This window comes from Rhinatrema bivittatum, chromosome 2 (genome assembly GCF_901001135.1).
Source record: "Rhinatrema bivittatum chromosome 2, aRhiBiv1.1, whole genome shotgun sequence".
NCBI classification, from domain to species: domain Eukaryota; kingdom Metazoa; phylum Chordata; class Amphibia; order Gymnophiona; family Rhinatrematidae; genus Rhinatrema; species Rhinatrema bivittatum.
Window position 1 is genome coordinate 456345988 of NC_042616.1, and position 14004 is coordinate 456359991.

At 44.1% G+C, this 14004-nt stretch overlaps 1 protein-coding gene across 2 annotated transcripts in view; it reads right to left on the reverse strand.

Annotated features, from left to right (window-relative positions):
• MYH9 (myosin heavy chain 9) overlaps window positions 1-14004 on the reverse strand; it is a 419875-nt gene that overhangs the window by 72973 nt on the left and 332898 nt on the right. For both annotated transcript variants that reach the window (XM_029590410.1, XM_029590411.1), the window contains exons 28-31: window positions 12538-12744; window positions 12079-12183; window positions 10321-10473; window positions 8230-8478 (exon numbers count right to left, since the gene is read on the reverse strand). In XM_029590410.1, the coding sequence (XP_029446270.1) occupies window positions 8230-8478; window positions 10321-10473; window positions 12079-12183; window positions 12538-12744 (714 nt within the window). The remainder of the gene's footprint in view (window positions 1-8229; window positions 8479-10320; window positions 10474-12078; window positions 12184-12537; window positions 12745-14004) is intronic.

Genomic DNA, 14004 nt, shown 5'->3' on the forward strand with positions numbered 1-14004 from the left:
CGCTTAATAACTGCACTGCCCAGACTATTTGGATTTATGAAAGAGCTGTGAAGATTTACAATGTAGCAGAGTATGCCTTTTGTAACAGGCCAAAGCCCTTTTGTTGTCCAACGCATGGGAAAGAAGGTTGGCTGCACAATAGATTAATGTAGAAGGCCTAGACTACCTTTGGTAGAAACCTGGGATGAGGATGGAGGACAATTTTGGAAAGACTGCAAGACTGGTGGATAGTAGACAAAATCATGGAGTTCGCAGACTTCTAGCTCAGATTACTGACATGAGAAAGAGCACTTTGTAAGTTAAGAATTTGAAAAACCATATGCAGTGGTTCAAAAGGGCAGTTTCATCAGCTGCAATAGCACCATATTCAAACCCCAAAGAACAGGAGACTTTTGTATTAGAGGTCTGAGACAAGACTTCTCATGAATCTGGATAAACAGGTAAACAGAGCTAGGGTTAATATCAACTGAGCATAATATGCAGCAATAGTGCAGAGATGTACTTTTAAGGATGCTGTAAGCAAGGCCAGAATTAGAAAGACTTAGCAAGTATCAACGTATGAGAAAGGGTCCAAGGCATTGTCTAGACACCTTCTGGAAGATCTATGAGAATTAGATGAGCATGGTCCTGAAGAATATTTTGCACTGTTCAAGATAAGAAGTGTCAGCAGAACAGCATACATGAAGCTTGTCCCCAGTCGAGAAGGAAGACTTCCTGGGCCAGTCAGATCATTTGGAAGAGAAAGTAGAGTTGCTTACCTGTAACAGGTGTTTTCCCAAAGATGGCAGAATGTTAGTCCTCACACATGGGTGACCATCTGTTGGAGCCCTGATAAGGTAGACGTGTCAGTTTCTAGAATTTTGACTAGACACACTGAGCATGTCCAGCATGCCTTATAACCACATCCACACAGGGTCCCTCTTCAGTCTCATAACATAGAATTACGATTAAAAAAAATAGAAACTCAACTCCACAAGGTGGCAGGCGGGTTTCGTGAGGACTAATGTCCTGCTGTCCTCTGAGAACACCTGTTACAAGTAAGCAACTCTGCTTTCTCTCAGAACAGGATGGTAGTCCTCAGCCATGAGTGAATCCCTAGCTACAGGCTGCTCGCCAACACAAAAGGGGACCAGACAACTAAACAGGTGCCAACAAGCACAACACTATCAGAGGGCTGGGGCAGTGTACGGAACAGTAAAAAGCATCTGTCTGTGGAAGGAAAAAGGATCCTAAGAGAAATTCAAATCCTATGTCATAAGGCATTTAAACTAGATGCTGGGGGTGGCAGAAGGAATCTAGAATGTCACCCCCCAAATATAAATGCAATGGAAAAGGGTGAAATAGATAACAAAAGTCAGCTTAATAAGCCACAAAAGGAGTCCAAGAAAAGCAGTAACCTGAATGAGAAAAGCTGGAAAGCTATGAGCACAAATGCTCACAGTTTGGGCAATAAAATCCCAGATCTGCAAGCCCTAATCATCCAAGCTGTTACGGCAAGGGTTGTAGGTTTGGATGGCGTAGACTGCCTTGGTTCTGAGATATGAGAGTGGGCGCTGTGCCCAGGCAAATTGGTTCTCTGATCGAAAGGTCAAGGAGTATGGGAAACCATACTTGTCGAGGCCAGAATGGGGCTTTGAGGATCATTGATCCTCTGTCCTGTTGTAGCTTCACCAGAGTTTTGGCTATGAGCGGAATCTGAGGATACGCATATAGAAGCCCTTTGTTCCAGGGGCGAGCAAAGGCGTCCCTGAGGATCGTTTGCAGACAGCTGTGGAGGGAGCAGAACCTACTTTGTGGTTCATTTTGGACGCAAAGAGGTCGATGGTTGGTTAACCCCAGCGTTGAGATTTTGCTAGCTACACAGGGATCTAGAGACCATTCGTGGGGATGGAAACGTCGACTGCGAGTGTCCGCTAGGACATTTTGTATGCCTGCTAGATAAGTGGCCCTGAGATTCATGGAGTGCGTCAGGGCCCAGGCCTGCACTGTTTGACAGAAGATAGGAGCCTTGCCTCCTTGTTTATGTACCACATTGCTACTGTATTGTCCATTTGTATCAGCACAGTTGTGTGAGAGGTAGTCTTTGAAGGCATAAAGGGCATATCGTATCGCTCGAAGTTCTAAAAAGTTGATTTGAAACTTTTTTTCAAGTGGAGTCCACATACCTTGCATCTGGAGTTGGTTGACGTGAGCTCCCCATCCCAAGTTGGATGCATTCGTGGTCAAGGTTACTTGGAGTCTGTTGCTGGAAAGGTAGACCAGTCCGTAAAGCAGGCTGGATTGTCCATCAGCATAGTGAGAGACAAACTTTGTGAGTGACCTGTATTAGGGAGGACAGTGGTTGAACAGCTTAGATCCACTGAGATTTCAAAGTCCATTGAGTCCTTTTCATGGCTAACTTTGCCATAGGGGTCACATGGACTGTAGATGCCATGTGGTCCAGTAGTGTAAGAAATTGATGGGCAGAGGCAAACTTGCAGCTGATCACTGAGTTTGCCAGATTTGCTAGGTTGTTCGCATGGTCGCTTGGAAGAAAAGCTTTTGCAACTGTGGTATTGAGGTCTGCTCCGATGAAAGTGATGAGCTGAGATGGGGACGTATGTGATTTTTGATAGTTTATCAGGAATCCAAAAGAGTTATGGTGCTTTTTAAGGAGACGAGAGCCCCTTGCTTGGATGGGCTCTTGATGAGCCAATCATCCAGGTAGGTAAAAACATGAATGCTGCTGTTTTTTTCTTAGATGTGCAGCAGCCATTGCCAGGCATTTTGTGAACACCCGAGGTGCTGAAGCTAGTCCAAATGGTAGAACTCTATATTGGAATGTTGTCCCACTATGAATCGTAGATATTTTTGATGTGGGAAAATGGGGATGTGAGCGTAAGCTTCTTGAAGATCCAGACAACAGAACCAGTCTCCTTGCTGTAATAAGGAAAGTATGGTCCTGAGGGAGATCATCCTGAATTTTTCTTTTTGAAGAAATTTGTTGAGATTGCGAAGGTCTAGGATGGGGCGGAGACTGCCTGTTTTCTTTGGAATTAGGAAATAGCGGGAGTAGAACTCTGCCTTGTTGAGACCGGGGAACGGGTTAGACTGCTCTGGTAGTCAGCAGGGTGGAGAGTTCTAACTCTAGTTGAGATGTTGGAATGTTGTGTGACTATAGTGGAGCGGGTGGGGAATCCTGAGGTACCATTCGGAGGTTGAGATGGTATCCTCAGTTCAAGATGGCTAGCACCCACTGAACTGTGGTGATTAGGCTCCAGTTGTGTATAAAATAATGGAGCCGACCTCCTACAGGCAAGTCTGGTTTGGGGTTGGAGTGGCTGTTGCTCTCTGGGAATGTTTCAAAACCCAGATGCAGGTGCAGTTTGCGGGGCTGGTTGAGGTTTGGGTTGTTTTGTTTGACGAGGACATCCACATTGAGAGGGTCGTGAAGAACGTACTGTAGAGGATGGTGGATAATATCTACGAGGTCTGTAGAAGGGTTTTCTAGTATATCCCTTCTGATGGGCCTTCTTGATGAGGAAGATTGATCAGATGGGAGTTTTGAAAGTTGTCGCAGTGTTTCGTGATGATCTTTCAATTGTAACATGGCCTCCTGAACTTTGTCAAAGATTGTCTCCAGTGCATGGCAGATCAGATAATTTTTCTTGTACTTCTGACCTTAGATAAGAAGCCTTCAACCACGCCCACCTTCTGGCACTGATTCCCGCAGCAGACATACTTGCAGAGGTCTCAAAGGAATCAGACTGCATGTACTTCATGCTTTCCTTATTCAAGGCCTTTTTGAATGATAGCATTGAGTTGTTCCTTATACTGCTGTGGGATATTATCTGAGAGTTCTTGAACTTGTTTCCACAAGTTCCTCTGGTATTGTGTCATGTAGAGCTGATAACTTGCAATACGTGACACTAACATTGAACCTTAAAATCTTTCGGCCCAAGACATCCAGGAATTTCTGTTCCTTTCCTGGGGGTGTAGAGGAATGAGTATTCTGTTTTCTGGCCTATTTGTTTGTGCCGACAACCATCAATGACTGATGTGGTAGTTGCAGCTTTTGAAAGGTACGTAGTAACTGTTAGTCTATTGACAGGTGGTTCTGTGCAAGGATGCTCCTAAAGGCGGTGCTGTAACTCTAAAAGAACTTCATAGACCGGTATTGCCATGACTTCTTTGGGGGGGGGGCATCGAACTGGAGGACCTCTAGTGTCTTATGTCTAGTGTCCTCTATGAGAAGGTTGAATGGAATGGTCTCAGACATTTCTTTAATAAAATTAGAGAAAGCTAGCTCCTCTGGGGGAGACTTTTCTCTTTTGGTGAAGGTTCTGAAAGGATGTCATTTGTATCAGTATCTACAGCTGTCCATGGGTTGTACTGGGGTTCTGAATGGGACCCCTCTGGAGGAAGAATGTCCTGTATGATTAGATGTGTCTGCATCAATAGAATCTTCTATGGTTTTGATGGATGATGCATCGGCATCTATGGAGGCTGGACGGGCACCGATGGTGATTTGCCTGCATAGAGGGGAATCAATGACTGGTATCTCCCAAAGGACCTGGTAGAGGCATCGATGGCAGGTCTGGTCAATATGGTCTCTGAATTCCTGATGGACCAGGTAGAGGTTCCTCATCCTCTGATGAATCCAGTATGGGGATTGTCGGAGTTATCGGAGGTTCCCTAGATTGCGCCGACAATGGTTGTGTAAGTAACGCACCAATTAAGGCATCAAACCTATTCAAAGGCACGAAGACCAATGGCTCCAGTGTCTGTGCGGGAACTGGCATCGGTGGCAGCTGAAGGTTTTTAAGCGCTTCGATGATCGCCTGTCTGATGAGAGTATTCAGCTCTTCCCTGGATACTGGGATATAATCCTCTGTCACAGGGGAAGGCACAATGGGTGCTACTGGCTTATCCACATTGGAATGTGGTGGCTTAGTCTCCGACACCGGTCCCAGTGGGGAGATCCTCTGGTACAGAGGGGCATGGAGACTCATGAACACAGGCCTGCTTCGCTATCTGATCGATGGCCATCGATGCGGTACCTGTTCCTTCTGGAATGGTGTCTGTCCGATGTAGACTTTTTTCTCTCGATGTTCGGTCCTGTCTTTAGTTGGAACAGAGGGAGAAGCTACCGATGCCCCAGATGGAGTTTGGGACGGTCACCGGTTCTCTTTTTCCCTCTATGAACTTTTTCGAAGGAAGAGTGTGATATCCTCTGTGATGAGTGTGTTGACGTCAATGGAGTCACTTTTTTAAACAAGTGCTCCATTTTATCCAGGCAAGCCTGCCTGCCTTTCGGAGTCATCTGCGCACAGGTGGAACAGGCGTGGACATGACTTGGACAGAGGCAAAGGACGCATATCTCATGCGGATCGGTGATGGACATCATTCAGGGGCATTTTATAAAATTATAGGCCGCAAACGGTCGATGGCTTTCGGGTACAAATTGAGTTAACTACACAGTTTGAAAAAACTGCCCCGGAATGGTACTCAGTGTCACCGAAGGGAGACCCTTATAGTGAACTTTTTTTTGTGACTTTCAGTCAAATTCTTAACAATTTTCCATGAGGAAAGTACATGAGAAATTCACAGAACTCTTTCAATGCGAGGCTAACAGCAGCGTGGAAAAAAAAAAAAAAAGAGACTGAAGGGAGACCCCTATGGCTTCAGGGATCATGGCATGCTGAGCATGCTCAGTGAACTCAGTGTGCCAGTCAAAAGTTTCTAGAAGCTTTGACAAAGTTTTCCGTGATAGAGCTCCGTCCAGTGACGTCACCCATGTGAGGGCTACTATCCTGCTTGTCCTGGGATAATGGCTCGTGCTAAAAAATGAAATGTGCCCAAAAAATAAATGGCTAGAAGACAGTGCGGCAAGGTGCACACAACCAGCACGCCAAGTTTAGTAGATACAAAAATTTGTGTGTAAAGAGCCCAAAAACAGAGCACACGTGCGCAGAGACACTACACACAGTGATGGCCTATAGAGGGCAGCAGAACATGCGCAAGAGCGATCGAAAACTGCCACCGTGGCCTACCATGTGGCATGCAAGAAAAAAACCTAAGTTTGGGGCCTAGCTCACCGTGGGCTGCTCAGCCTGCCAGGCTAGCCAGTTCCCCAACCGCAACGGGAGCAGGAACAAACATCAGCACTGTGTGCAGAGAATGGAGACTGAAGGAAGTTCTGAAACCCCTGTCTCCAATTCAGGTAATTTTTTTTTTTTTTAAACCATACCTGAGCTCAGTGCTTACCAGCTTATTACAGAGGTAGTCTCTTGCGGCGGGGGTAGAGGACATCTGCCATCACTAGCGCACTCTGCCTCCTGCACCTGCTACCTTTCCGCTGAACTAGCAGCTAAGTCTACACTGGGAAACCCAGCTACTGGACCAAGTCACACATCTGAGGGACCATGGAAATCACCTCAGAAATTCTCAACTGTGGGGAAGGACCTTTAGGTATCACCTCAGGACAGCCTGGCTTTCTTTTCCTAAATTTAGAGACGGAGAATACTGGCAGGCTGGTGTCACTACAGGGTTATGTATACTGTGACATTAGCTTGCTCTGTCTCCATCTGCTGGCAGGGGAGCATAAACCCACTGGTCCCAAGTCTATCCGTCTACACACTAAGTTATGATTAAAAAGCTCATTGTCCTTGTTTCTATATAAACTTAATCCTGATCACATGACCTAAGAAACAAAAACACTTGCTGGCCAAGCCTGGTAAACAAACATGGTTAGCTTGGCATGTAATGAATGACTTGGCTCAAAGATTTCATGCTCAGCAAGGCCATGCAAAATTCCACATGTCCAACTGTATGTTTTAAACTTGAGCACTTATTTAAATGCTATTTACTTTCTCCTATAAATCTCCTTCAATTGCATTTTAAAGAATTTCAAAACAAGTCAACCCAATGGTTTAGACAGTGTTGTACATTGAGGCAGGAGACCTATGTTCAAGTTTCCTGTACAATGCAGCTGGCAGGCCTTCAGTGCATTATAGGGGCAATGTGATCAAGCCCAGACAGGAAAGGAAGACAACTGGTGCTACCACAGATGACCACCATTAAATGACAAGTCTTGAGACTTCCTTCCAGTCCTTGGGGCTATTAAGGGCTCTTTTGTCATTACAGCATGTCACCCAGGGTAGGGGTGGAGCTGATATAAAAGGAAAAATGTTTTAAAATTTCTTCAAATTTAATGTAGGTATAATTCAGGCCACAGCTCTAAACATGTGTTAAAGGAGCCTGTTCTTACTGAATCAAAAAGATGGGAGAGCAAGGCATCTGTGATATTTTACTCTATGCTTTGAGAAATGCAGATGTTGCAAAAGCATCCTAGGTTATAGCTGTTTGGCAATGTCACCAAATTATCTATATTGACCTTTGAACACTTATGAAAAAGTATCTCCCCCAAAGGGTCCCTAGCCCTTATCCATATGCACTGACTGTGCAGGTTTGGTTACTAGATAAGCCAGAGTAGACAAAGGAGCCAGTAGCCTGACATTATCAAGAGCAGCCCACCATTAACCGTCACTGACACCCTCAGGGTTCAGATCACTTAGACTGACAGAAGCTGCTGCATCTCTGCTCTCTCTCCTGTGACCAGCTTACAGATGCTGAAACTTTTGTATTCCTGACCAGCATGGAGGCTATGCCAGAGAAACTGTACAGCACTTCAACCTCTGGTTTACCCAAGTGGTAAGAGAAGGGCTCAACTCTTAAATTATAGTAAGGTACTCAGTTGACCCTAATTAATCAGAAATTAGCTAGCCTGTGATCTTCATGATTCCACAAATCTGTGCACATTGTCAATCTGCTGTGTTATTTTTAGAAACTGAATAAGTGTCTCAAATTGCTACCTATATGCATAATACCTAATTGATGTTTGATACAAGCCAAAATTGAAGTTGAAGAAATTGTTTCCAGATGAAAATGTTACATTATACAAAAATATGTAAAACTCCTTATATTACCATTAAACCAGGGGTACTTTTAAACACAGTGTATGCTAGATGCAGTTTCCTTTCAAAGTCACCTAAAAAGGCTGGCAATTTGATTAGTGAATCTATGGAGAAAGCTAAGGAGAATAGTAATTTATACAAAGCAGTGCTGAAAAATGAAGCTTACTGAAACTTAGTTCTTATCACACAAACAAAATGCATTTTCAACTGCTTTTAGCAACTGATGCACTTACAGAAATACATGGGACTCAGAAGTGCCTTCTGAACAAGTTACCTGATCAAATTTCTTCTGCTTTTTCTCCAGGTTGGACACAATCTGTCGCTGGTGATCTAAATCCACTGTGAGATCATCCAGCTCCTGCTGAAGACGGGTCTTTGTCTTTTCCAGTTTGTCATAGACTGCTGCCTTCTCCTCATAACGCTGGTTCATACTCTCCATGTCCTTCTGAAGCTTCTTCTTAGCCTCTTCCACCATCTCCAGTGATCCCAGGCCATCATCCATTTTCTTTTTCATATCAGCAACCTGTCAAAGCAAGAGAATTGGCCACATTGGTTTAGACAGTTTCAAAAGACCAAAGTCCCAAAGCTTCAAGATTTCTATGGATAACATAGCTAAAGTCTTCAATTTTGGAAAAACAAGCTAAGCTGGAGTGGAGGCTGAATTCTTACTCCTACAAAGTATGGAGTCTTGAGATCAGTTGTGCGGTTCCTAGTAATGGCATCAAATGTGAGGGCACTGGCAGAGCTGCGAAAGAGGTCCCAGTGTTGTAGCAGCATGACTTGCAGTGCAGAATTAATGGGCATTGAAAGAGTACTAACTCAGACTGATGCAATACTGGCTCAGCTGAGCACACTGTTTAACCCGTGGTTGAATGTGGGTTTTGGACATGCATCCACAACCCCTTATTCTATAAAGGGATTAGTGCATCCAAAATGCATGTCCAATCCCCCGCAAAACTACTAGCACTCATCACATGCAAATGCATGTTGATGAGGCTATTAGCTACTGTCTCCCAATTCAAAAAATTTACCCTCAGAAATTAACATCGGCCCAGAATAGGCATTATTTCTGAACAGCCCAAAAGTTGTACATAAAAGCAAAAAAATACTGCTTTTCTGTACTTCCTCTGACTTGATAAGAAAATTGGTTCTTACCTGCTAATTTTCGTTCCTGTAGTACCAAGGATCAGTCCAGAAAAGTGGGTTGTGCATCCCTACCAGCAGATGGAGTCAGAACAAAGCTTTGGGCAGTGCCATATATACTAGAGCGCCACCTGCAGACCCTCAGTATTGTCTGTACCCAAGCCCAGGCTAACAGAACTAAAGAGCGAGAGGTAGCAAACATCAAAACCCAGACTACCCCTCAGCTATAAGCAAGCGTAATTAACTCAACCATGCATAACTGCTCCCCCCCGCGCAGGTCCCGGTTCTCCTTGCTCGGCCCTCATCAAATTGTGAAGTCAGGTGAGAGCCCACTGTTCTGTGCCCTCTCCAGTCACAGCGCGAGCGGAGCGAAGCGTACTTTCATTGGCCTGAGCGCCCGTCAATTTGGGCGCTCCAGCCAATGAAAGCACATAGACGGGCATGCGTGACGCACGCCGTGACGTCACGTGTGCCTTCCATGTGCGCCCAAATTGACGGGCGCTCAGGCCAATGAAAGTACGCTTCGCTCCGCTCGCGCTGTGACTGGAGAAGGCACAGAACAGTGGGCTCTCACCTGACTTCACAATTTGATGAGGGCTGAGCCAGGAGAACCGGGACCTGCGCGGGGGGGGGGGGGGGGGGGGGGACGACCGCTGCGAGCCGTTTTCGCCGCCGGCTGCCCCCTCCGGAGGGCGGCAGAGAAGGGAAGGGGCTGAAAAGCAACAAAAGGTAAGATGGCACATGTCGAGCCGCTTCGGGAGGAGGGGATTTTCGGTTTTCATAGATTAAAGTTGGGATCCACTTCCTGGTGCCTGTCATTTCAAATGTCATTTGAAATGACAGGTACCAGTGCACCCAGGATACTGTATAGGTGCTGTATTAAGCGCCTATACACTAAAATAGATTGCGCGGGCCTAACACTTCGCAGATGCGGCTTGCATTTGCAAGCAATTTAAATAGAGTATCGAGCGGTATGTGATCAGAACTGTGCGTGCGGCAAACGAGGGTGCGCCCGGCACTGCCGCACTCTAACGCGGCCTTACTGTATCGACCCGTAGGAAAGCAAGCACTCAACACTGAGCACCCGTTTTCACACAGATTCATTGAATTGGCCTGTCGGTGTTTGAATAGTGGAGCTGCAGGTCATGAAAATACTAAAGTTACCTAAGATTTCCTTGAACGTCTTGGAAAGTATGGGCTTAGTCCTAAGCAGGCTGCATACCTGTGACTGAAGAGTAGAGATCTGTTTCACCAGGTTCCCCTTGGCTTCTTCCTCCTCTTCTAGCTGATCTCTTAAGCTGTTTTTCTCATCTTCTGCCTGCTTGAGCTTGGTGCTCAGACTCAGCTTCTGTCGTGTCTCTTCCTGCAGCAGCTCCTGTCCACAAGAAAACGTGGTTAGAGCAGGAGCTTCAAGTTTAATGTATTCTGAATCATCCACTGTAGCCATTTTAATTAAATGCACGATATGGAACTAGTTTTCCATCTAAAGTTTTAGTAGCATTTAGTCTTTCAACTGAGGTAAAGTGCTTCCAAAATCAAAATGTTACTTTTCACTTATAGTGAATTTTTACAATATGTTCAGGTAATTTTCATGAGCAGCTAATCATGAAATTCTGCTTTTCAATATATCTAATAGTAAAGTGAATGTATATTACTGATCCAAAAGGCAATGCCATGCTATCTGGATTACAAAAACTAGTATTTACAAACTTTCCATTTTTTTAAAATGTATTTTGTTGTTGTGTTACGTTTCATGAACTTCAGTTTTTGGTTGATTTTTACTGAAAAATTTTGTAAGTCTATTATATCAGCACTAGAAATGTTTTGTCAATTGTAAATAACTTGCAAAATTATTAAATTTAGCCCTGACAACAGCATGCATTTTTTACCCACTTGGGTACACATCTATGAGTAATTAACAGGCCGATACTGTAAAGTGTGCTCCAATGGAGCGCACTGTTTATTTATTTTATTTAAAATGTTTTATATACCGACAACCGTTTGCACATCGTGTCGGTTTTCAGATAACTTAAAAACACGGTATAGGTAGGCATAGCCTTTACAAAGAACATAGAATAGTCAAAATAACAAGCAGAAAACTGAATGGTTGCTAGGTTTAAAATTATTAAAATTAAAAATAGCGCCCGCAACATGCAAATGCATGTTGATGGGCCTATTAGTTATTCCCTCGTGATTCAGAAAGTAAAATGAGCAGGTTCGAGAACAGATGCCGGTGAAATTGAGCGTCGGCTGTCAAACTCACTGACAGCCGCCGCTTCTGTCAAAAAGGAGGTACTAGGAACACGCTAGTGTCCCTAGCACCTTTTACCGCGGGCCCTCATTTGCATTTTTGTTTTTCTGAATCATGCGCCCAGGAGAGTGGCCTGGGCGTGCGCTGGGAGAGAGGGCGCTCACCGGCTCTCCTGCGTGTTTTTCTGTATCGGCCTGTTTGCTGTAGCTTGCTCAGCTTTCCATTAGTCTCAAGAATAAAGCTACACCTAGCTCAAATATTTTCTCAGTTTTTTTCTGGTAAGCATTTTCACTTCAGTTTGAAGCTTTGAAAGACTTGCTATGGTTAATTCACTTAGTTACTCAGAAATAAAGATCACACAAGTTTGCAAGAGATGCACTTTATAATGGTCATTCAAATATGTTCAAAATAAATCAAGTTGTAGTGGACTAAGTTTAACAATTTCAAAAAGCTAAAAATAAAGAGCCTTTCCTATATTTTACCTGCAATTAGCAGCTATTAAGATCTCTTACCTATAAGGCATGGAAAAACTTGACCATTATATTGGCTCCAGTATGATTATAGTGTCTCTAACATTCGGTCTAAGTATAACCGTAACAGCAGATGTACTGCTGGAAATAAGTCACTGAGTTGAGTCCATGTACAACAGGCATATGAAAATAACAATCCGTTCTCTTCCAAATTAATATGCCCTTTGCATAGTTCAGAGACAAAGCTGATTATACTAACTTGAGTATCCTGCAGCTGGGACTCCAGTGTAGAGAAATCCTTGGCTAGCTTGATCGACTTGCTATCTGCTTGGGTCAGCATACTCGTGACATTATCCAGCTCAACCTGTATGGGAAATGGACAAAAAAAGTTAATAGAAAAAGTCTTCATCCAAAGCTACAGCCCTTTATGGTCTTCAAAATGAAGCTTTGCCCTTCCCTTGTTTATGATTGTTAAATTATCACAAAGAGGCATACTATCTTCTCTTAAAGTCCTCCCTGAGCTGCACAGGTTTCACCAAGACTGAAAATGCTAGGGTGAAACAAGGACATTATCACTAACACTACAGCTTTATCGGGGCTCCCCATAACTGACCCTTTTTCAATATGCGATTTTACATACATGTTCATAATTTGTTTGCTCTATCAACTCTCAATCCATCTTCCTCTTTCACCAAAGAGCCAATTTTGTAATCCTTACCTGCATCCTGTTAGCTTTTTCTGCAAGTTCTGTCCGGAACCTCTCGCCCTCTGTGAATTTGACATGGATTTCTTGCAGATTGGTTTCTACCTTCTTACGCTTGTGCTCGGAGTCCCCTTTGCTCTGCAAGAGTGTTTTCACTTCATTGGCCAGCTCATTTCGCTCACTCTCAAGGGCTTGCTTGGCCTTTTCTAAATTACCTTTTAACTAGATCAGATGGAGAAAATATTTTAGATTAATTTGTCGCCTTTTTCTGGACATACCAAGTACCAGTTGCATACCTCCCCTATTGTGCATATACATGTGGAGGGGCATTTGTTTACACAGTATTCTAAAGAGCTTCTGTTGCTGATATCATGGGCCAATTCATTTTTGTCAACAGGAACATGAACAAAATCAATATGGTGTACATTAAACTTGTGTAATGCTTGTTAATGCTGGTGGCAAGATCCCAGTCCTGAAACAGGTATGCCCAGGAACAGGAATGTAGTGCCACCAAGTTTTAACCGCATTCAACTAGGCAACCTCTCCAGGTGCTGCATCTTAATTACAGGGAAAATCTACTCTAGTTTGCCTGTGACTTCATGTCAGCAATCTCCCCATTAGGCATTTAATTTGTGAACTAATGTCTAAAAATAATTTTTCTCCCTCTTCAGAACTCAAACTATAGAGATATTGGAAGTTTTCAAGCAGATCATTTTAACATCACATATGATAGTAGGTATTCTACAGCTGGTACACTGCTTTCACATGTAGGAGACCTGGGCTCCTTTCCTAGATCTAGCTCCTGCTTCTTAGGGTATTTATGGAGACCTTGGTACAACTTCACTTATTCCTTCACATTCTGCAACTCCTCTGCTTTCCATACAGTCACATTATCCCAACTATTCATAAATCTTCTAATTCAGTTGGTTCAGGCCTTACAGGAATTAAATAGGATGATGCAAAAATAGTTAAGAGATTAGGCTGACCATGTGTACCAGGCAAGGACTGAGAGTGCAATTGCTCACTTTGACAGGTGTTCTCCTAGAACAGCAGGATGTTAGTCCTCACATGTGGGTAACATTATCCGATGGAGCCCGGCACAGAAAGCTTGTCAATTTTAGAAACTGACTGGCAGACTGAGCATGCCCAGCCTGCTGCTATCCGCATGTCCACGCGAGGTCCCCCTTTAGTCTCGTAACATAGCACAAAAATACGAGTGAGAAAAACAAACTGAAGGTGAACCCAACATGTGGGGAGGTAGGCAGGATTCCTGAGGACTAACATCCTACTGTCCTAGGAGAACACCTGTTCCAGATAAGTAACTGCTTTCTCCTAGGACAAGCAGGATGGTAGTTCTCACATGTGGGTGATTACAGAGCTCCAGACTGCCCCATTCGACCAGAGAAACCCACAGTAGCATCGAGTACAATACAACTGCAGCGCTGTGGGAAAAAGAGGGGCGGTCTGGTCCCACAGAGCTTG